A 24,013-nucleotide genomic window follows, 5' to 3' on the forward strand; every position below is an offset into this window, starting at 1 on the left:
TCATGTTTAAATGTGTCCAGTTTAACGTTTCAGAGCTCTGATGTGCAGATGTAACATTAGAAATAAACAGCAAAGTCGCATCACAGCAAGAAGATCCTGGGTTCAAATCCAGTCTGAGGCCTTTGTGTGGAGCTTGCATGCATGCTCTTCCCGTGTCTGCCTGGAATTCCAGCTTCCTCCCACACTCCAAAACATCCATGTGGATAGGGTTAATCTGTGATTCTAAATTGGCCGTATGAATCGTCTGTCTCTATGTGTGAGCCCTGTGACAGACTAGTAACCTGTCTCACTCGGAAGGCTCATTTTATGTGGAAGAAGAATCGCACGGTGCATGAAACACATCTTCGTATGCGAGTTTGCCCAAAGCCTGAAGCAGAAAGCTTAACAGAGAAAGTTGATAACTGCTGTCGTGATACCCGTCATCTCTCACTGGGGCTTTAGGTTTTGTCAAGCCAGCTAACGCAAAGAAAGCTTGGCTATGTTGATCTGCCTTTGTAGTATGCCCCTCAGGGTGTTCTGTAAGTACGTACTTCCATAAGCAATTAATATTTTGACCTAGATTTAAAATCACCTGATTTATCCTGAGGGACACATGAATGTGACTGTAGGCTTCGTCCAGTAGTTGCAAAAATATCTGAGTCTCAACAATGCTGCTTATATGGAAAAAAGATCAGAATTAAATCTGTTTCTGGCCTCACCAGAAAGGGAGGTTTGCACCCAAACTCACATCCGAAGTTGCAGCTCAGTATGAGAGGCTTAAGACGAAGACTTGAAGAGCTTGAAAGCTTTTCTAAACATTATACAGAATGTGCATGATTTTGAAGTAGTTTGTTATCTTAATGTAGGCAAGCAAGGCTTGTTATCCACTGTCACACATCCAAAATGACAAAGTGCCACTGTGAGTGTGTGTGTAGTTGGCATCCCAGTGAGGAGTGAGTTGCAGTGAAAGGCTAGTAAAAAGAAAGAGTATCCATCCATTCCAGAGAAAAGTACAAGGCTTCTCCCTGCACTAAGCCCTGTGTTTCTCCAGCTCCAAATTACAGTCATTTGGGCATGACTAACATCCATGCATCTGCGCTGGCTTCGGCCGCCAACAATCAGACGCCTCTCACGGGAGTGAAGAGGGGAGTGCAGCAACTTCTCGTATTTCTTCCACCTCAGAGGGACCAGAGCAATGCTAAGAAGTCTAGGATGTAGACGAGACCACCCAGCGGATCACTGTCTGTGTAGTCTGGTCACAGGGAGTTGACTCATCCCAGCACTGCTCTGGTTACACAAAACAACCTCCAATTTTCCATTTACAATTAAACCTAATGTAGTGACGTCCACAGTGGAGTTTCCTTTTAAAAAAATATCACTTTGTTTGTTTCTTTTATGGGGAGATTTACTAAATGGTTATTTAGGTTAAAAAAAGTTCCTGTCACAATCCTTTCTCTAGCAAATAAACTTTAAACACAGCATTACTTTTCAAAATAAAGCATCAACATGCTAATTACAGAGCTGCTTTATTATCTCGGCAATTACTAAACACGCAACCTTTGCAAAAGGTGACACACAAACTACAGGCACAAAAGAATTTGCAATCTGAGCATTTGGGAGGATTTGTAGCAACACAACACATCTGTGTGTATCATATATTCAGAAAAGATCATGATCAAGACATGAAGCTGATTTACAAGCAAAAACTGTTGTTTCTCTCTCTCTCTCTCTCTCTCTCACACACAGACACACACACACACGCACACACACACAGAAAAACCTGCTGTGGTTTTTAAACCCAGCCCCAGTCCTGTCGGAGCAGGTATGTGTTCCAACATGCTGTTTACTTATCTTTACAAAAGACGTCAGTCTTCCCGTTGGACTGAAGATACCGCTCTAACACAGCAAACCTCAACGCGGTGTGTCAATACCTGCAGCCCCGACTGACATTGACAGCAGTGTGTACACATCAGCACGAAGTAAACAGGAGCTGATAATAGTTTACACACTCTTAACAAATAGACTGAGAGACTGAGCATATCTGGAAAGAAGATTTATTAATTACGGACTTCTGACTGCTACAGTATATACAGAAAACCTAAAATGAGCTTACATTTGTTTTAATAATCAGCTTCTACAGTTTGACCTCACAACAAACTTTGACTGACACCCTCTTCATTTGCCTAATGACGCAGAAATGGAAAAAAGGAGTTGTAAGAACCCGCCAGAATAAATAATGTTTGAAAATGTACACAAAAAAGAACATTTCTAAATGGAAAATTAGAAAAAGTAAACAGGACTGTATATACTCAAAAGGTGAATAAATACAGGATCAGACCGGATTTAAAAAAATATATCTTGCCTTATTTTCTTATTTTTTTGCTTTTGTCTATTTCGGCCCTCCACAGTACCACCCAGCTAAACATTACTCTACATAAAGTACACAACTCCATGGCAATGGCACTCCCCCAGTGTCAGCAGAGTTCCCCAGCAGGACAATGTGTCCTGTGACAGTGAAAATACTGCTCAGTGGGGCACCACTATAGCTCATCTGGTTGACAGAAAAAAAAGAAGATCTTGCTGCAGCGGCCTGGGTTTGAGTCTGTCTTTGGTCGTTGTCTGCGTGTCATTCCCCCTATGGTGTCTCCTGACTTTCTCCTGTCTAATGAGGATGCGGCAAAGAGGGTGTAGCATTGATAGGTTTGTTTGAAGTGTTTACTCTTCACTAAACTGTGCAACAGCACAACAAGGAGCCCAAGACACTGACCCCCGACTTCCACACTCTCCTGCCCATGCGTGTTCAGGATATGCTGCAATCCACAGAGACCCCACCCCACAGGGACGAAAGGAACTGTGGCAAACTGGACACCACTGGACAGGGGTCCTGCATTCATGCCCCATAGAATAAAGAGCTGTAGGTAGTTTTAAAGTTGAGGCTAGAAAATGCAAGTCAGTTTGAGGACTCTGATTCCAGAGGAAAACTAGGCTTCATGTCCACATTTAAAAAAGCAGGTCAACTAAGTTAAAGTAACAAAAAGGACACCAGCATTGCCTAAAAGCAACGTGCTTCAGCAAAAGTTACAGTGTAAAATGAAGGATAATACACCACAGAGCTCCAGCTTACAAACTGCATCTTCCACTGACAAACTAATGCAGAGAGGAAAAGAGGGGAAGCCAATTGTGACAAATTTTGTATATATATATATATATATATATATTTTTTTTTTTTTTTTTTTTTTTTTTTTTATAAACCTAAAGTTAAGAGTACACACCCTAAATATATCTGAGCCAAAGTGGAATCACAAATACAGCTATTACCAGTATTGTTTTTCAAGAAAATGTCATTTTTGATTCCAAACCAATCTGTACGTTACAGTGACCTCACACATCCCTCGCTTTAAAACTCAAGTCTTATCAGCTCTGGCAAATATGAGTAATAAGAATTTCACAAGTAGTTGCATTGGGGGGGGGGGGGGGGGGCTTGAGGAAGTATAACTTTGACTGCAGTGAGTCACACATGGAAGTTGATGGAGCAGACTCTACTGCCTCATGGGGATAAGGCAAAGCCAAGAGGGTGTGGCAGTGATACAGACAGCCACCTTTGTTTGAACTAGGACTGGCTCAGTTTAACCAGGAGGCCATTCACATCTAAAGCCCGGCCTGCTGGTTTCACATGGCATGACTGCTTAGCAGGCAGTGAGCAAGGTTAAGATCAGGCTGAAAATGGTTAGTCACCATAGGAAGAGGAAAATAATAGACCAACAAGGTTATTCCCCTTTGGGGAGAGGAGGAGTGCTTTGGATCTATTCCAGTCTTCTTGCAAGGACCAGAGGAATAGGGTTACAGCAACAGCCAGTTTGGAAAATAACAGTTTTTACACTTACTTAGAGCCACTCTGTAACTAAATAGCAAGTGTTTAGCAGTGAGAAAACTGGTGTTTACTGTACAGCACCTGCAGGCATCTGTCAGGGCGTTGGCTGTCTTCTCTGGGCATTATCAAACAAAGAAGAGTGCTGCTAAGACTTAATCAACCTTGCCTGAACTAGAACTCTGTATATTCATGCAAACACTTGATGTGGCTACTGTGATGCATGATGCGGCCATTATAAGAGACAAACTGGAAATACTTAATTCCAACATCTTGAGGTAGTTTTTACAACTGAAATCAGGGACAGCCAGTGAAATGAGACTTGCTTTACGACGGAGGGAGTCATGAGGAATCAATTTCCCAGCATAAAGGAAGAATGCTCCTCTTTCAGTTAGATTTAATAAAAAAAAAAAAGAATATATTAGAATACAGATGGCTCCAAATATCTAACAGAAATTTCAATTCAGGAACTGGAGCATAAACACACCACTGGTGAAGGCCCCCCGAATTGAAAGAGGATACCTATGTGGTCCCTTTGTTTGCTGAGGAAGGATACAGTTCAGAAAAAGATCATGCAGGTAACGACAGTGATACAAACAAACACAATATTGCTGCAAGGCAATGATGACACAAATGAACCAAGATGTTATGAGGTTAAAAGCGGTTACAGATGCTTCGTGTGTGTGTGTGTGCGTGTGTGTGCGAGTGAGAGAGAGATCTGTGGATGGGGCAATGCAACTCAGCATGCTGCGAGGCTGTTGTAGCCATGCAGCAGCTTGTCTGGTAAGAGCAGTAGTTGCATTCCTAAGAGATTTATAATTACCGACTGAGGAACTCTTCTTTCCAATTCTGCTTCCCACCCCCCCACCCCAGCACACACACACACGTCCTCACCCCCTCCTCCTATACCCCCCCTTTTCACCCTTCAGTCTCTCCCTGCCACATATCCCTCATACAGTGGCCTTCTAGGAGACAGAGCCATGAAAGAAAATGGATAATGGCTGGCGCATGGAAGTCATTTTGAGATAACATTATAATGTGTGGTTGTGTGTGCTGGCTCAGATTATTGTACCCTGTGTTTATGCAATATTTTTCTTCCATGGAAAACAGGACAGATCGCAAATGGGAGTTACTGGAGGTGGTCAACAACTAAGTGACTGACGTCTATTAAATGGCAATGTTAATTAGTGGTCAGTTCTTAGAGTGCTAAAGTCTGAATGCCAAGAAGAACCTCGTTGTCATTGCTTACCTTTATCAATCCAAAAGCTGGATGAAAAAAATAAATAAATAAAAAAGTCTGGAAATCTTGATTTTGCCTGAGGTGGCGCGAGTTTGCGACAGCGGCTGCAAAGTCTTGTTTGCTTTGCCTCCAGGGGTTGCCAGGGGTCTAAGTCTGGACTGCAAGCCTCTGCAGGGTTTAAGACCTCTGAACTGACAGGTCAGATCCAGATAAAAAAGAAACTGCTGAGCAGCAGTAGAGACCAGTTCACAGAAAAGGCAAACACAGCTGGACAGTGGGGTTTAAAAATACACCCTGGCATCTCCGTGTCTCTGCTCGGCCCAGTCAAAACAATATCCTTTCAGTGTGAAGTCACTCAGTCTGACAGCTGCTTGGCAGTGGCAAGTGTGGGAATTGTGAGAGCTTAGACCAGAACTTATGGGAACTCTCAGAAAGACATTCAAATACACAGTCCCAGTCCCAAGCTGAGTAAATCATGACACTTGTATGCCCTCCTAACAGCCATTGATTGAATTTTTCATGTGTTGATAAGGACCCACTGATGAACTTAATCATCTGTTATTCCCTGTGATTAAGGACACACTGTCTTCCACTCATGAGCAGGTGTTGCATATGGCTGCAGCCCTGCATGACACACAGACATCAATTGCTCAACGTTTGCACATAATCATGTGTATTTTGTCTCTTTCAACATTCGATTGTTCCTCTTGTTGTCTTTCTTGACTGGCAGCTTTCCCCTTTCCTCCACTGAACTTTGTCAAGTGTGAACACAGCAAACAACTGAATAGCTGCGCCACCTTTCTCTCTGCCCACCCAAGATCTGAGTGCACTCACACGCTTCATCCTGGCCTTCTCCTCATATCTCACCACCTCTCCTTTTGCCAACTTATCTCCACCTTAACGTCTGCCTGATCTTCCTCTGAATCTCGGGTCTCGTACCGGTTCTGCCATGCCTCAAAAGTGCTTACATAACACGCCTGAAATCTCCATGGGTACACGCCTTGGCATGGCAGGCGGGCCAAGATGGAGCACCAGAATGTGACACACCCTTTCTAAACAAATGGCCTCTGTCTCAGTCTCACCTATCAGAGAGTAGAAGAGCTAAACCTGCAGCCAAAAAACAACCCCAACAACTGGAAGTGCTGCTGGTTGTTGTTGTTTAAGAAAAGTTTCGATTATTTGAAGTTCATTCCAGTCCAAAGTCCAGCCCAGCACAACGCAGCAGCAGACAGACAGACAGACAGAAAGGGGGGCTCCCCGAGAGGTCATAAGGTGGTCCTATTATCCTCCCTCACGTTAATCAGCAAGCAGGGGGTTATCAAGTGCACTGATTAAACAAAGTGAACCATGCTGTAAAGCTGATAGTTTGCCACTGGAGCCAACACAATAGTCTTCACTGTCATAAGCTCCATAGTTGAGAGAAACGCTGCACGTCTTTGATTACCTCTGTATAGGTTCCCTTAACGCTAAGAAGCAAATCTCCCACGCCTAGTTTTCCATGACATGCCTATACTAAGCCTCCTGCCATACAGTTGCAATGTGAGCCAACTTTGTTCTAACACATTTGAGATCACTAGTTTTAACATGCAGGGGCTGTTTTCTTTACTTCTAGGCTTAAACTGCTTACTTTGCCTATAATTAAGCAACAGGATTAGAAAAATCATTTATCTTTAAACTTTAAAATGTAACCTACTTTCTGTACACCTTTAAAAGCTGATCGATCACAATGATCCTTATCTGTTTTTAAAACTTTGTTGTTGTTGTTGTTGTTTTGCAGGAATATTAAACCTTTTCTCTTAATATTCCTCACGCCACAGCACGGTTCTGGGGGGCTTTCCCAGCAGGAATTCTTTAAAAAAAAACCAAAAAAACATAAAGCTATCTTAATAGGTAGCTACGAATAAGTCGGACAGATAAAAAAAAGTTGGACAGATAAAAAGAAGCGTCAAACGTACCGTGAGAACTTTAAAGATCCAAATGGACTGATTTAGCCACTCTCCATTTGAAGCGTTCCCCCTGCTGCGCTCCTGCTCTCCAACTCCAAACTTATCAGCGCCCGGGGGAAAATTCCAGGTGAACCATTTCCGTGAAAAGTTTACACTTCGGGAAACAACTAGAACTGGATTTGTTTGCACCCCCGGCTGAGCCCCTCGTGTTTATGGTGCCAGCTCGAGTGTCTCCTCTGCTGTCAACGCCGTTTATCTGCGGACGCTTCACTGAAGCAGGAAAGTGGGACTACCGAGAAAGTCGCGCGGCAGTCGACCTGCGGTCCCACCTGATAGAGGCTGGGCACGCTCAGGTGAGAGCGGGGGCTGCGGACGCTGTTGTGGCGACATCTAGTGGTGGAACACGAAACAAACCCATTGGCATGGAGCAAAGTGAGGACAACTGGAAGATTATTTTCCCACGGTTAGTTTGCATTTCCACTTTTAACTGTGATGTCAGCAATTTTATGCATTGTCATGCTTTGCTTAGGTGGTCTTGAGCAATAGTTCTCCAGGCTTTTCTTTAAGAGTTTTTCTTTGGACATTGGCTGCTTTTTCATTCATTTTCAGGCCAGTTCTTGTATCTGACCATTCTACAGGAATGGTTTTTTTGTTTGTTTTTTAAGCCACCTAACACTGACCTATGAAACATTCAAGCACAAAAAAAATCACATAATCGCAGATGATTTGTTCCCATTTCATTAGGTGAATCTATGAAAAATGCCAAAGATTACACAGTTTGACAGGCATTAAATAGTATTTTGCACCAACAAGGATTCCCAAACAGCTCTTAGCCAAAACTTGGCATATTCTCTGCATGGTGTGCAGTTTGTCCTTAAAGAAGTGTCTTTAATGGCACACTGAATTGTGCAGGAAACTGGAAAAGAGGAGGACAGAAGAACAAGTGGCAGGCCTAAAACACTATCTACAGCAGATGAACAGTATCTGAAAGTCATGTCCTTAAGAAATAGAAAAAATCCAGCAAAGACCTGACACAAGACCTGAGAGATGCATCTGACCCTTCAGTTGATCCATCTGCTGGTCACTGACACCTCATCAGAAATGGTCTCAGTGGAATAAGCCATTCTTCAGGAAGGGAAACAGAGAGAAAAGGTTGAAGTAAGTCGAATTAGACAAGAAACTGGACTGAAAGTCACTGGCAATGAGACTGGTGGAGTGATGAATCCACTTTGGTATTTTTGGTTCAAATCATTGTTAGTGTGTACAGATGAGGTCAGGAGAAGTCCAACATCTGTAAAACACTGGAATTTCTGTCATGGTTTGAGGCTGAATTTCAGCCAGTGGTGTTGGTGATCTTGTCAAAACTGAAGTAAGCATGAATGCAGGAAAAATACCATCAGATTTTGATCCACCATGAAATACCATCTGGAACGCATCTGATTGGTAACACCATCATTTTCAGCATATAATGATCCCAAGCACTGCCAATGCAGTAAAAGCATACCTGGATAGAAAAACACATATTGGAACACAATCAGTCATGGATTGGCCTCCCCAGACCTCACATTATTGAAGCAGTGTGAGATCATTGATGGAGAACAGAACAAAAGGCAGCCAAAAATGCTTCCTTCCTCTTTTGGATATTCTTTAATATATTTTAGTGAGTTTTCTAATGTGCAATATATAGTATTCTATAATAAAAACATACCATATTACTTAAAGATGCTCAGATCTTTCAGATTACCTCCTTTAAATCCCTATTCCGTGTCTGAGTGTGTTTCCATTTGTCTGTGAGGAGATAGGCTGTATGCAAAACACCTCAAACAAATACTGTTACATGACCATGCAAACTTTATGGCCAGCTGAGTTGAGAGCTGGAGGAATATATTCAAAGAAAAGCATGTACCATCCTGCTAATGCTGACAGCTTTGCCTGTGAAGTATTCTGTGGCAGACTTGAGGAAAGTTAGTGCTCAGCTCAGCTTTCACCATGATGTCACTGCCTTCTTAAATGCATTTAAAACGGGTTGTGGAGCAGGGTAAATATAGCTCTGTGGCACCCGGGCTGGTCCGGACACGTGTTAACTGACATATTCTGAGTCTGTTCCCAGCACTGACACAGTTTGTGATCCCATGAGGGAGTCTTAGATAGACTTTCTCCCAGGCCTCCGGTGTTATTAATAAACACAAAGTGTGCCTCTGTTTTCCTGGACACAGACACACTGCAGAGCTCTTCTTAAAGATAACAGAAAACTGTGTTAATGCAGTAACTGTCTGAATATTTACTTGGACTGACAATCAAAGTAAGTAGAAATCTCTGTTACTGCAGGCTATTTTTTGATAATGTACTGAGAGTTTTAAAGGTTCTCTGGTGTGTGTGTCAGGATGGGCCTCTTAACGTTTACCTTTACAGTTCCTGTAAAGTCTGTAAGTTACAGTAGGTAAAGAATAATCAAGTTAAAGTGATTTGAAAAAACACAGTCTTATCAGTTGCTGTTTATTAATGGCTGTCACTTTGTTTTCTTAGATTCTCTCATGGATAATCAAAGCTCAATAGAGGATGGAAACAACATGTTATCTACTGATGACTCACACACGCAACTTAGATTTCTGAAGATATCTCAGAAAGCAGCTACATGGACTCTGAAACACTAAGCCGATTTACACAGATCCTAATCTACAGTTGGAAAAGGTCGACATGGACAGTTTGGGTGAACTTTTTGAGCACTGCATACAGCGAGTGTCCCATCTAGAGAAGCAAAGAGATGAGCTGATACAGGAGCTTAAGGTGTGCAGGAACCCATGCTGCAAGTTGTGGAGCGCCTGCGAGAGAAGCTGGAGGGAACACGGAGGCTTCTCTGTCTGGCTCAGCTGGATTATGTTGCTGGTTGTGAGGAAGTTCAGCAGGTAAAGAGGAAGCTGTTTACCACAGCCAGAGACTGCATCCAGAGCCAGGTAAAGCTAGCCGAGCAGGAGTACGAGGTGGCTCAGTCTGCTGTTACACAGGTAGGAACCACAGGCTTTATCATTGCAAAATGTTTGATGGTATGATTAACTTCTGTAGTGTGGACTTGTTGCAACACATTTTTAGTAAGCAACATCACTTAATACTGACTTGTCAGCCACCATCCATCCATCCATTTCCGCTTATCCTGTTCAGGGTCATGGGGGGGCTGGAGTCTATCCCAGCTGACACAGGGCAACATCCACACCTATGGGCAATTTAGAGTTTCCAATTAACCTAACCCCAGTAAGTGCATGTCTTTGGACTGTGGGAGGAAACCGGAGTACCCAGAGGAAACCCATGCAGACAGGGGGAGAACATGCAAACTCCACAGAGAGAGAGGGCTGAGCCAAGGTGGAATCAAACCCAGGCCTTCCAGATGGTATTCTGTGAGGCAGCAGTGCTAACCACTGTGCCACCGTGGTGTGCTGTGTTGTCAGCCCCCCTATACAGAAATTATCATTCAAATAAAGTGATGCACCCGATTAAGAGACTGGGTAATTTCCATTTGCACTCCTTGGCCTTGGGTCCTTTATTTGCTTGAAAAGTTGTAATTAATCTAAACAAAAATAACCTCATTATCAAATTTTGATGGACATTATATACTTTCCACTGTTCTGCGAAAAACACTAACTGCTCAGTATTTGGGTGTTATTTTACTCTCTTAATAGGAAGAGCTCAAGGTTCATATCCAAAATCTGACCCAGGAGTTGTTGCAGCGGTGGGACGCCCACCAGAACCAGCTCAATTCCCTCCGTGATCAGGCCACTAACACCTGCAGACGCAGGGCCATGAGTGACATCGGCCAGTGTCGCCAGGCTTCCATGAGACTGCAGCGAAGGCTCAGCGGCCAGCGTGAAGACACTGGAAGGCTGGTATGAACCACGCCTCACTGCCCTGCTAAAGAGAAGGCAGTTTGGAGAGGAAGCCTTGAGAAAAACCAGGGAGCAGGGCGATGGACATGAGGGCCAGGCTGAGGCCTCTGAGAGAAGAGACGCAGAGACTGGAGGTGCAGAGATCCTGTCTGCAACAGAGGATCAGTCTTATGGAGGCAGAGAGGAAGGAAAGCATCATAGAACATAAGGTACAGGATAGGCAGGATATAAAAAATGTTCAGTAAAACTAGATTACAATGTTTTCATTTTATCCAGGAGACTATAGAGAAACTACAAGAGACGCTGATGAAAGAACTAGAAGTGGAGTTTGAGGTTCAGAAAAAAGTCAAAGAAAGATTTGGAAGATCTTAAAGATGGCCTTTTAGCCGAGCTGACATTTCTGAGGTGGGTTACACCAATCATCACAACTTTAACTTACTCAAAGTCCAGATAATAAATGAATAACAAATTCCTTTTCTTACAGGGGCTGTGAACTCAGCGATACTACAGAGGAAGACTCGTAATCTTCGATTTCCAGTGGCTCCTAATCAGACGAGACCAAATCACAGCCCTAACATTAAATATTTGAAAATAGGGTCTTCTGAGATGTGCCAAGAAACAAAGCAAAAAGCTTTACTGTAAATATTTTTATATGAATATACTTAAGAACATAAAAGATCAGACGCAGAGAAATAAAAACACATACAAGTGACAATACACAATTTGGGGAACTTCATTCTACAAATTCCAAGCAAATAAAAAGAATCAACCTACAGTATGTACAATAACATTTAAAAACGGATCTCCACAGAAATGTTTCTGCTCAACTAATGAAGATGAAAGAAATAAAACCAACAAAAAGCACACTTAGATGATCATAACATGTCTGTGGTTTCATCACAAGCCAGATTTCAGTTTGAAAACTAAAAAGATCTAAAAATCTGATCATTGCAGATCTGTCTTAAATATGTCACGATGACACGGCAGCATTTTATTCTTTCATTTTCTACAAAACACTGCTGCACAAAATGTATTTTAAAAAGACTGCTTTTGCACCCAGCGCTGGTAAAATGATCCATTTTTAATGAGCAGGTCAACAGAAGAAGTCGTGTGGAGACTGGACTCATGCCTGGACTTCTGAATCTGCAGCACCTTCTGGGTCCTCGTCATTGTAGATATTTCAGCCTGCAGAAAATTGACAAAAAAAGCTTATTTAATGTAACGGCTCTTCTGTGTTATAATAAATGCACTTTATTACTCAAATTCTATGTTGTGTCTGCTTTATATTATATTTGCTTTATAAAGCCTTTACCATCTGCCACACTTGCATGATGTTGTCCTCTGATACTGAACAGATGACCCACGGCTCGTTGGGGTTCCAAGAGAAGTCTGAGATCTTAGCTGTGTGTCCTCCATGGATGAACTAAAAGGAAATGGAGCAGGATTTAGCACATTGCTCAAGATTCATTTTAAAAAGTCAATACCAGTATTTGCCATCACAGTATTTCCCCTCACACAGACTTTGTGAGGGGATCGATCCAAATATCGACAATTTTGATACCAACATTGGTATTGATATTGATCAGTACCAGTGTAATGAGATCGATACTTTAGCTTCAGTTTCTCTCCTGTATGTAGTGCTTGCGGATTTCCATTTTCATCAAAGATGCAAGCTGACTGTGGTAAGTGCCCGCTGCTTGTCACAGCACAGAGCAGGCACACTTTGCTCCTCCCCACAGTATTTTGATGTTTATACCGTCACGTGGCACGTAACATATTTACTTGGGAAAAAAAAGATCTCAAAAGGTCTCAACTCCGGCCCGTGGCCACTTCCGGCCCCGCCCCCCCTACTTCAGGCCCACGATTTGATGTCAAAAATATAAAAAATTTGGCCCGTTAAGTTAATTTTTTGACATTTTCTTTCCCTCCAATTAAGAGGAGTTTAGCAAAATGCAAAAAAAAAAAAAAAAAAAACTTAAAGGGCTAAATTGTCTTATATTTTTGACATCAAATCGCAGCCCGGAAGTGTAAATGTTTTATAATGTTTGTGGAGTAATAATTTTGTACAGCTTGTTTAAGAAAAAAAATCCAGAAAATTAGTGAATGAAGGGATATTTTTTATTAAATTTTTGTATTATACTTTCTGAACTTTATTTAAAAAAAAAATCCAGACATCACAATGTATGTGGAAAATTGTTTTGTTGCTGTTCTATTGTTACAGAACAAAAAATGTTATTTTGACAAAAGTATTTTCTATTTACCTATAAACTTTGCCCAATTCTTTTTAACTAATTAATGATCCAAAGGAAAAAAAAAATTTTTTTTTAATTTAAAAAAAAAAAAAAAAAAAAAAAAAAAAAATCACAAAAACACTTCAACTTCATGAAAATTTCATAATTATAAAAAGTATCGGTATTTGTATCAGTATCGGTGATACTGGCCCTGTATTTACTTGGTATCGGATCGATACAGTATCGCACACCACTACTAGATATACTAATGGTCGCTTAAGTATATCTTCCTATTTATTTTCATTTTTTCCATTTCTTCTAAGAACAAAGCAATTGGTTTATCAGTGGGAAAATCTCTGCCTCTTACTTTGAAAGTATAGCCCCAGCCCTTCCAGTGTGGTGGTACCCTATTGACAGGCTGACCAGGTCATTGTTATGGTGGTTACCACTACCTCTCCAGAAAATCGTGGCAGGCTAGGCTCCAACTCTACCATCTTGAATTGCAGCTGCTCACAGCAGTCCTTGAACTGCTCCAGAGATCTGAGGCAAACTGGAGGATCACTTAACCACAAACTGCAGCAGGTGGAAAACTGCTTCATGTGCTACTACGAGGGCCTGTCTCAGGCTGCCGAGCAGGACAATGACTACCATCACCAGCTGCAATCCAAGACAGCAGATTCTTACTGGATAGTGTGGGTGTACATCCTTTTGTGTGCAGGAAACACTGCATCATCACTGTCACAACTCACCAGCAGCTCAGGAGGGCCGTCCTCAGCATCCTCTGGTGACTGCTCCTCTCCAATCTTACTGAGGTCCCAGACGTTGAGCCGCCTGTCGGTGCCACTGGAAGCCAGGATGGTTTCGTTATGAGGAGACCACTGAACCTGTTGGGAAAAGAAGTGGATGTGAAGTGCTTCATAAATGTTATATACACACACATATATATTAAAAACAGACCATCTAATAGTGGCATTCACACACAACATGAAACAAGGTACTTTGGTGAATACACTCACTGATATTACATATATACACAAAGAATCAAATCTGTGCTCCAAAAGCCAAGGGTCTGAGCAAGAGTACAACAAATAGCTGGAATCAAGTTACAGCAACATATTTTCATAAGATACTACTACAATATTATTCCTCTGTTTCTATCTAAAGGCAAACTTCAGTCACACAGTTTCAGCTGCCCTGAAATGGCATTAGTGAGCTTGCCCTCCATTTGTGACTGTCAGTGGCATCAGGAGAGAATACACAGTCTACAGAAGAATCCCAGCTGATGGGTTTTCATGATGCAGGGTTTCCCAAAGTTGAAATATTTTAACTCACGCATCAGCCAGCTCTGTTTTGGATTAATTCCCTCATTGTATTAACTTTATAACTGCACCCCATGAAAACTTCAGTTTGTGTTAAGTGTGAATGCACCATAACAGCTTCTGATAGTTTGTCCTGGTCTAATTTTGTTTAATGAATTATACCAAATAATAATCAAATTGCATCTTTGCCTCACTCCACAATACAGTTATTGAGCTGAATCATTCAAGTTTTTTTTTTTTTATTTTATTGGCAAGGGTTTACACAAAAACTACAGATTAGGTGACAGAAGTTCACTTCTTACCTGGAAGATCTCGTCCTTGTGAGACTCAAACGAGTGGAGCTTCAGCTTCAGGTTCCTCAAATCCCAAAGAGCCACAGTCTACAAATAAATGGAGTGAGAATCAGTACAGTATGAACTTGCTGTGTACTGTAACTGTTTGAAAGAAAGACGCGTCACCTTATCTGCAGAGCCAGTGCAAGAATGAACTCGCTGTAAGGATTGAAAGACAGGCAGTTGACCTCAGCAGTGTGGGCGTCCACTGCATGGCTGGGCTTGGAGGTGTTGTTGGACCGCGTGTCCCAACTGTTCCAAAACAGACAAAAGCACCACTGTCAAGGAGAAATTTGAAACTGAACTACAACTTTGTTTCTAATAAGTCATCTCTGCGCCTGCTTACATCATGAGTTTCTGGTCATCTGCCACAGACCCAAAGAGTGATTCGTGGAGCAGGTGCCAAGAGACATCCTCCACCACAGCAGTGTGGCCTGTGAAGATCGTCTTGGCATCCACAATCTTCCCCTCTTTGGGAACTGTGCTGATATCCCACAGGCATATAGTCTGCAAAGAACACAGAGGAATGTTTTTTTTGTTTTTTTTTTAAGTACCAAGTGGTGTGGGATGTGATAGAAAGGAGATTAACAAAAATGACTCAGGCATATCAGGACAGGTTTCTTACATGGTCATCAGAAGCACTGAGAAGACAGCCGCTAAGGTTAGGGTTCCATGAGAGGCCATAGCCCTCCTTCTGGTGGCCCCTCAGACGGAGATCTGGGGTGCATTCTCCAGAAGGGTCTCCAATATAAATAATATCAATGTTACAAAAATCTGCAGAGCTTCAAATGTAGCGACACATTATACATTTCTGCAAGAAAAAGGTTTTCTTCCTGCAAACCTACCAGGCTTGGAGGGGTGCTTTGTGTAATCAAAGACCAACACATCACTGGTAGGGGTCTTGGTGGCAATGATGCAAGGATTCTGAGGCATGTAGCGGGCTCTGTTCACTTCTCCTTCATGGTTAATCTTGATCTCAATCTCTATTTTCCCACTAACAGATCCAAAGCCTCCAAACTCTGAAATAAAAAGAAACAGATCTGTAAGGTCCACATCAAACTTCTTTTCTGTTAGTTTAGGTAGCCCACCAGACCTACGCACCAAGGATTTTTATTTATTTTTAGACAGAAGTTACAACCCTTTAGTTAGGTGATCTGTTTTCCAGGCCTACTGTTCCTGTTAACCAATTTACACTTAATAAATATTTGAAAACCATATTAAAGATTATGAAAAAAGGATCTTAAAAAGTAGGTAAACTATTATTTTACTTATTCACCTGACATTCATTATTGCCCACCAATCAATGTACGCTAAATCAGTCATCACGATGTAACTGAGGTTAAATTTCTCCCACTGTTATACCTGTGCTACTTCCTTTTATGATGGAAATTTCCTCTCTCCTCCTATGAGCAGAGGTGCATATAGCCAGGCCTGCTGTTCTGTCTGTGTGGCCACACAATTACTAATGAGCAACAGCTTTTCTGGTGGAAGTGTACATAGCTTTGTTAATTAGACTGATTAACTCAATATCATCCAGATTTAGCGTGTTTGATTTATGAGTGTTTATAGCCATGTTATTATTGCATATCAAAGTCCTTTGAGAACATACTTTAAGGTTCTCTTCATCCCTTATAACTGGTACTCTTATCCTCTCACCTCCTTTCTCGCTGTCATAGTGTGAAGCATCAAACTGGGCGTCGTCATTTGGCAGCTGAACACTGGCAATTACAAGGTGATTCTGCTCATCAGACGTGTGGCGTCCCCAGAACAAGCCTGTGCACACTGTAGTCCTTTCCCTCCGGTCTGTAGACACATGGCATGACATTTACACATTTGCTCCAATCTCTTGTCTTGACCTGGAGGCTGAAAAGGTGTTGCACATCCTCATTTACCTGGTGACATCTGGGAGCCACTGAGCAGTGAGGCTGGGCCACTCCAGAGCATGGGTCATGACCAGATCATAGAGGAAAGGGGTGTTCTTCTTCCAGATCTTGTATTCCTCATTGATAACCCTTTCCTCCACGGCGTCATCAAAAGCCGCTGCAACAGTAACATTTAACACAAAGCTAAGTTATCATGCAATTTGCAAACATACAGCACCTAAATGAACAAGTCTTCTCCTTGTCTTAACACCAGCACTAGCGTTTAAGTTAATTTTATTGATAAAGTACCATTAGGACGCGATTCTGGAGCTGCTATCGTGCATATAAATAGATAATAAAGTCCCCCGGAGGATTACTCTAGTGCTGCACTGGTGAATTAAAAACCCTGGCGCTAGCAGCTAGCGCTAGCATGAGCTAACAGCTAGCTGACCGCTTTCTAACAATGAAAGGTGCTGCGGGCTGGCGCGCCAACCACCGCCGCTACATCCTCATTCGCATTTTCTGTCTCTCCTGACAGCATACACTCATAAATAATGTTCTTATTCAAAAATACGAACGTCCTTACCGTCTTTATCAGCCATTGCGTCGTTATTACACCGCTACTATTGTCAAAAATAAGTATTTTTTAGGGGGAACGCTCTGAAGACAGCACGACGTCTCGCAATGGCGCCAACTCCATAGAACGCGGCCAACCAATCAGCATCGACGACAAAACCGACAGGAAGTTATTACGCGACACAGTACTACATCCGGTGTCGGACCAAAAACTGCAAATACCTGATTTCCGGTATTTGCCAAAAAAATTATTGGTAGTATTTAACCGTTGTGAATAAGTTGGTTTTTTTTTGTTTTTTTGTTTTTTTTTAATCTGTCCTGTCCGGCAGCAAACAGAATCATGATCCGAATGCCCTGTTGTACCAAACACATTTGCTTTGTCAATGGTAGCTTTATAAACTGCTCTTACTCGTCAATTTATTTTTATTTTATTATTTTTTATTATTTACATGTATTATATGTATTGTGTAACAATGCAAGAGCTGACAGGCAACAAGAAAGGAGAAGACAGAGCGAAAAAAGTGAGGATTTGATCCTTGACGGAAACTTATGAAGCGCCTGAGGAGGGCAGCCTAACGGAAATTCAGGAAAGAGAAGAAGAAGAGGCACTACCGCACACAAACATGGTCTAAGCGTTAGTCTTTTTAAACAAGTTTAAATCTACAATGGACGACCGTCAGTTAGACCTGACAGAGGCACAGAAAGCTGTCAAATCAAAGTACCCGCCGATCAACAAGAAATATGAATGTAAGTGTGAAGTTACGCTCCGTAAAGTCGGAGCAGCGCCACCAGCCCCGACAATCCAAGATGGCAGAAAACATGTAAACATGAGTAAAACTATAAGACTTGTAATTTGCGCTAACGGTTTTTGTGTATTTGTGACTCGCTAAAGAAGGTCAATGCCCTGCAAATGGCTGATTTAGAAAATCTTTTACAAGCATTGCGCTGTATTGTCCTCGAGGAGTAAATCAAGTTCTGTTTTTCCTGGCGTTTCCTACTTTGAATTCCAACCGGGAAGTCGGAAATTCCGACTTCAAACGGAGCGCGTCAATATTGTGGCTAGTTTAGGTTGTTCATCGTTACTGGATTTATCAAAGCAGTGCTTCAAAGCATCAAAACGAAGTTATTACAGCTTTTTTCTTTCTTTTCTTTTCTTTTTTTTTTTTTTTTTGATTAAGTTGGGTCCGTTTCCAGAGATATGCATTTTTAGTTCAGTTGTAATTGTTATAAAATGTTAAGTTTTAGTTTTAATTACTTTACATGTTCGTTTTAATGTTTATGATACTAGTCAAACTAGATCTTAGAAGTTCTGTTAAAGTTCATTGTGTGGCTGTCCACTTTTATGCTGATTAACCCAGATAAACCTGCCGGTTAAACCAGGCACCAGCCCCTCTGCAAATTCCTTAACCTGCTGTATAGCTGAGGTTAAAACCTGGCTCTCAAAATTTCCTTAACCTTAACGAAAATAAAACTGACATTTTAACAGTTCAACCCACTCATCAGCTGTTCCCTCTTCTTCAGAGCCCATGTAGAGCCAATCACATCAAATTTTAAACCTCAAGGGAAAAAAATCTGTGATTCCTTTCAAGTAATTTGTTGAAGCCAGCTTTCTTCAATTAAGACTTTTAACTAACCATTTCTGACTGAAATTGGGTCTGGCAAAAGTACAATGATTGCAAGCACAGCAGAAAACCTACAACAGAATGGCTGAAAAACGAATGAAGGTGTTGCAGTGGTCCAGTCAAAGTCCAGACCTCAACCTGATTGAAATCTTGTGATGAGGTTCCTAAGAGAGCTGTGCATAAACAAATACCTGCAAACCTCAATGAATTTAAGCAATGTGGTAAAGAAGAGTGGGACAAACTTCATTCATGATGGCGAGAGACTTATAAAATCATACAGAAAATGATTACTTCAGTTGCTGCTGCCTAAGGTGGCTCCATAAGCTATTCATTCATGAGTTGCACTATAAAAAACATCCATTTTCACATGACTCTGCATCCTGATGAACACAGAAATGAAAGTTAATTAGGTAGTGCTTCAAAATAACCACTCAAATAGGTGCCTGGAGACATGTCAGGATAGCTGCCTAATAGTGAGACTTGCTTCTTAAAAATATTTTAATACAATCAACTCATAATGTTACCTTGTGTTTTAACATTTCAGACCTGGATCACACAGCAGATGTACAGTGAGTGTGCCTGTTTGGTATAGTAGAACCATGTTCCTCTGTTTTTTCTTAGTCTTTTCTTATAAGCTTCTGTTTTGTTTTTTTTTCTCAAGAATTCACTCCTGGGGAGATTCTTTGGAGGAAGCCTTCGAGCAGTGCGCCATGGGTATGTTTGGCTACATGACAGACACGGAGACGGTGGAACCGGTAGATACAGTTGAAGTGGAATCAGAGGGTGAGCGTCTGTCACCTTAAGTTCAACAAATCCTACAGTCGTACCTGTGTCAGTCATGATGTTTGCAGCTAAAATCTGTTTGTTTGTTTTACTCATAAGGTGAAGATATGGAGTCTCTTCTCTTCCACTTTCTAGATGACTGGTTATACAAGTTTAGTGCAGATCTTTTCTTTGTTCCCAGGGTAAGTATCTTGTTCACTTGTGTATTACCTGGCATGTACTTGAGTCTTCTTTACTATAAATGATTGTGTATTTGTTCTTGTTCCTAAGTGCACTTGAGACCTGGAGCTTCACTTATAAAACAGATTAGTTTTGAGATTAAATATGACTTAAGTGGAAAAGTTTAACATTTTCAGCTTTAATTCAAGTTTAACAGAAGTGCTGCATTAACTGTTTAAGAACTCTAACCACTTTTTCACGTAGTCCCTCGTTTTCAGAGGATGGACATTAATTGGAATAAAAAGCAGTTTCACGGCCAGGTGAGGCCAGCTCCCTGATTACTTTATGACAGATTAAGTAGATCAAAGTTCTGTGTGGAAAGTGTTGAGTTTGCATTTTATAGCTTTTCACTCTACATGGGGTCCAAAGAGATGTTGATGCACGTGAAGGAAGTCTGAAAAACCAGAATAAACATCTCATGGAGATGGCAAACACTTTAGTAAGCGGCCAAATCCACAATGTGCTGCATTCTGTAAAAGAATGACTGCACTGTCTAAAAATGTAGTACTTTTGTTAAACCCCTTGAACCAAAGCTGAAAGTCTCTACTGCAATTAAATCTTGACTGATTGACTTTCTTACATCCAGTGTGTTGGTGTACATACACAACATTATAAAGATTGTGTCATTGCCCTGATGTGTCTGTCTTCCTTCTTCTCTACCCTTAGAGATTGCATTTCTGTTTTGGCTGCTCTTGTGCCAGCTGGTCATCAATTTAAGTTGATTAGAGATTTATAGATTACAGAAGCAGCTTTAGCAAGATTTTTATGCACAGCATGTCCGTAGGGAGTGAGCAGGAAATTTCTGATGTAGGTGCCGGTGTGTTTGTCGCTTTGCTGTTGTTTTCTGTCTGCGTGTTTCTTATAGCATCTACGTGCGTGCACGATTGTGTTCCTCGTCTTTCTCTGGTTTAAATAGTGTGAATGTATGTAGCATGAACTTTTAGGAATCCTTTTGAAACTAAAGTGCTTTAATTAATCACTTTCTGTACATTCTGGCCCTTGTTCTGGGATTTTTTTAGTTTCTGCTGGTTTATATATGTGTTTAAATATGTTCTTGTTTGATGCTCAAATTATGGAAAGAGCTTCTATTTCTAATATCATCCCATACATTCTGAGTAATAATTTTGAGGTTTTATATAGGGAATTACTATACGTAAAAGAATTACAGATTTTCAAATTAATACACAATTTTGTGTCTGTTTCTTTAAAAATATTATGGCCAGCTCCAAATAATACAGGCTGCAAGTCCCTTTCTTATTGTTCCTTGCTTATGTTTTATCATAACTGTTTCTACAGTTATGATGTGCTAATAATTGTGTCATATCTGTTCATCAGGAAGTCAAAGTTTTGCATATTGACAGAATGCGTTTTAGGATTCGCTCCATTGGGTAAGTTTGTGTTCCTCCTCTCAGTAACACTGAAGCTGAAATGAGGGATCGATACGTACTGGGATTCAATCAATTTTTTACCCGAGCTGTTTGAGAAACATTGCTTTTAAAATACTGCATACAATTCAAACCTAATCTGAGGTGCAACAACTTTTTAATTTGTTTTAAGGCAAAGGTCACACTTTATTTGTCTAATTTATATTTTATAGGCTGTGTTTTTGTTGTGTTAACTATCTCAGATCATCATGAAAAGGACGTGCAAAAAAGTTCAAATAAAGTCTATTAGTGTCCGTTTCTTATTTAAAAATGTGCTGCATAGAATAATATAGAATACACAAAAGATCATTGGGTATAAAAGGGTACTGTCACTTTCTCACGCCTGATTTTTCTTTGGTTTGTTAAAGGTGGGGTGAAGAATTTTCTCTGGAAAAGCACCCACAGGTAAGCCTGAAATTCAAGTAAAACGATACTCGTGAGAAGTAATGCATAAAATGAATAATCAGCTGTATATAGTTGTAACACAACTGCAGTAACTGCAGTAACTTCCTTTGTTGTCCTTCTAGGGAACTGAGGTGAAAGCCATCACATACTCTGCGATGCAGATCCACGATAAAGAAAAACCAGAAATATTTGCCATCATTGATATCTGACATGACTTTAAGAAGAAGCTCACACTCCTGGTTCAGTGGAACTGGAAAGTCTGCATGGCTGCTTTTAGTGGTCTTTTAATTCAAGGCACTGATGTTTTTGACTGGGACAGTCTTGTTTCCTGGATGGTGGAGGAACTTACATTTAAATGAGGCTCGTGGGAATAGCAGTGATTTGGAGGGAACACACTGAATGGAACTACAGGAACTGTTTACCTGAAGTCATAATTCAGAAATATAAACTCTAATTTAGAATGATGTATTGTTATTCTTTTTTAAACAAATTTAGCATAAACTCAGTTTCACCAGCTTTTGCAGATTATTATTTCTGACCATTTTGAAGGTGTGTCGATGCGTTACTGTAAATCAATCAGCAAATGTTTACTTTTCAGATGGGATCGATTCAATGCTCACCTGTTTCTCAATTTAAAATCTCAGTTTTAAATACTTTTTACAGTGCCGTGATCACTCTGGAATAAAGAGCTGCAAAATGGAGATAATTTATTACAATATTCGAGTATAGAATTGCATATCCAAAACAATTATGCACAACTTGGAGTTCAACACAGAAACAGATCAGAAATGGTCATTCACTGACCCTTCTTTTTGAATTGTTTAAACCTGCTCACACACATGTGAAAGTTTTTCATCATACAACCCCCCCCCCCCCCACACACACACACACACACACACACTCACTTTTATACACACATTGTAGTTTTTATCTGTGCCTTTTAAAATCACTAGTATTTGAAAATGCATGAGCTTCAAAGGAGATTTGCAGAGCACATTAAGCTTCCCATTAAGCCGCATCCACCCCCCCCACCCCCAGCTGGACTTTTCAGCTCAAAGGCAGTCAGAGGAATAAAATGGGACCTGACAGGCATGATCAAAGCAAAGCCTGTGCAGTGAAACATCAAACGTAAGCTGAGTAGATTCTATAAAACACTTCTCTGCATTAGGTAACAGGCTATTCATGTCTGGGTCGTGACTTCTATTCAGAAAATAACTCAACAAAGCTTTTCTGAGGAATTTCAAAGTTTTTTTTTTTTTTTTTTTAAATCTCTCAGACAAAATGGTATAATACTGCGAAACTGAACATATAAATAAATTATAAGCAGCAATATTATATTTTTAATAGGGCCAAAATTAGACATAGCATACAAACCAGTGAGTTTAAAGAAGGGATGTTGTATACAATAGTGCCTCATGTAACTGAAAAAAGAATATGATCTGCTCTGATAACTGAATTGTAGCTTCTTCCAGGTGCAGTGCCCACTGTGCACCTCCGAGAATTCGTGTGTGTGACCTCGTGGTTCAGGGATAATTCATAGAAAACCATTACAAATTATGTTGTGGAAAAATAAGAAAGGACTACATCTGGACTGAATTATCCAGTCACCATTATGGGTAACAACACTTGAGAGCTATCTATCCAATATCTGTGTGTTTCCAAAAATAACATTAAAAAAAAAAAAAAAGCGTCTAAGTTGTGTTAACTCATTTATATGAAAGAGAAATTATGGGTTTTCATAACACTGTCTTACAAGAGTATGCACCACTGGATTGCTTTGCAGAATGTTACTTGATGTGTTTGCACTTTTCTCTTTTTCACTGATTTAACTGATTTAAATATGTGAGTCAAAAAAAAAGAAGAAAATAGGTCTTGACAAGCATGATCAAAGCATATCACCATTTCAAACTAACCAGCATAAAAGACTTGTTCTTGGGAATACAGTTAAAATTGTTTCAAATATGCTAGCTTGGCTTGGTGTGATGTTTATATGCAATGATGTTTTCCCAGGAATACAGGCTTGTTATCTTGAGAAGTGTGGAAATCTGAGCTAAAGAGGCTGACCTGATCCTCTGTCCTTTGAAACCCTATATAATCTGTTTTCATTATATTCTTAACTGTGACTCTGTTTTAGCAAAAGGAGCCACTACAGTTATTTTTGCACTGTTGCTCCTAGGAAATACAAAATACAAGGGTTTTGCACCAGTAGCATATTGTCTTCACAGGGTACTAAACATGGGAAGGTTTAGATAATCCAGACTATAGTAGATGTTGATTAACAGCACTGTCTGTTTGTATATTGTTGCGTAGACAACATTGGTTAATCCTT

The 24,013-nt window shown here is 40.7% G+C and overlaps 2 protein-coding genes and 1 pseudogene across 4 annotated transcripts; 2 read left to right on the forward strand and 1 right to left on the reverse strand.

Moving 5' to 3' along the window:
• Positions 1–9,567: 9,567 nt before the first annotated feature.
• Positions 9,568–11,435, forward strand: LOC115772700 (syncoilin-like). Its single transcript, XM_030719094.1, is given in 10 exon segments — positions 9,568–9,640; positions 9,643–9,699; positions 9,702–9,815; positions 9,818–10,038; positions 10,708–10,887; positions 10,889–10,987; positions 10,989–11,120; positions 11,188–11,250; positions 11,252–11,316; positions 11,396–11,435. Coding segments are annotated over 10 exon segments (1,044 nt in total).
• Positions 11,436–11,543: 108 nt separating this feature from the next.
• LOC115772283 (histone-binding protein RBBP4-like) lies at positions 11,544–17,397 on the reverse strand (annotated as a pseudogene).
• Positions 17,398–17,603: 206 nt separating this feature from the next.
• zbtb8os (zinc finger and BTB domain containing 8 opposite strand) lies at positions 17,604–23,348 on the forward strand. Of its 3 annotated transcripts, none has more exons than XM_030718412.1 (7): positions 17,606–17,978; positions 19,398–19,422; positions 19,515–19,636; positions 19,736–19,818; positions 21,191–21,243; positions 21,648–21,684; positions 21,807–23,348. In XM_030718412.1, the coding sequence occupies exons 1-7, from the start codon at positions 17,897–17,899 to the stop codon at positions 21,891–21,893; spliced, it is 489 nt and encodes a 162-aa protein (XP_030574272.1). In that variant the 5' UTR covers positions 17,606–17,896; the 3' UTR covers positions 21,894–23,348. The 3 variants fall into 3 exon arrangements, with proteins under 3 accessions (XP_030574274.1, XP_030574272.1, XP_030574273.1); XM_030718413.1 differs by having other exon boundaries at positions 17,954–18,052; XM_030718414.1 differs by lacking the exon at positions 19,398–19,422 and having other exon boundaries at positions 17,604–17,978.
• Positions 23,349–24,013: the final 665 nt, after the last annotated feature.

The sequence above is a fragment of the Archocentrus centrarchus genome, chromosome 22, assembly GCF_007364275.1.
Source record: "Archocentrus centrarchus isolate MPI-CPG fArcCen1 chromosome 22, fArcCen1, whole genome shotgun sequence".
NCBI classification, from domain to species: Eukaryota; Metazoa; Chordata; class Actinopteri; order Cichliformes; family Cichlidae; genus Archocentrus; species Archocentrus centrarchus.

What these genes read in the sequence shown, in the direction of transcription:
- zbtb8os (XM_030718412.1), top strand. Translation starts at nt 17,897, where the DNA reads ATGGACGACCGTCAGTTAGACCTGACAGAGGCACAGAAAGCTGTCAAA. An exon ending in GATCAACAAGAAATATGAAT is followed by an intron (nt 17,979 to 19,397) that starts GTAAGTGTGAAG and finishes TTAACATTTCAG; the next exon opens with ACCTGGATCACACAGCAGAT. An exon ending in AGTTGAAGTGGAATCAGAGG is followed by an intron (nt 19,637 to 19,735) that starts GTGAGCGTCTGT and finishes TTTACTCATAAG; the next exon opens with GTGAAGATATGGAGTCTCTT.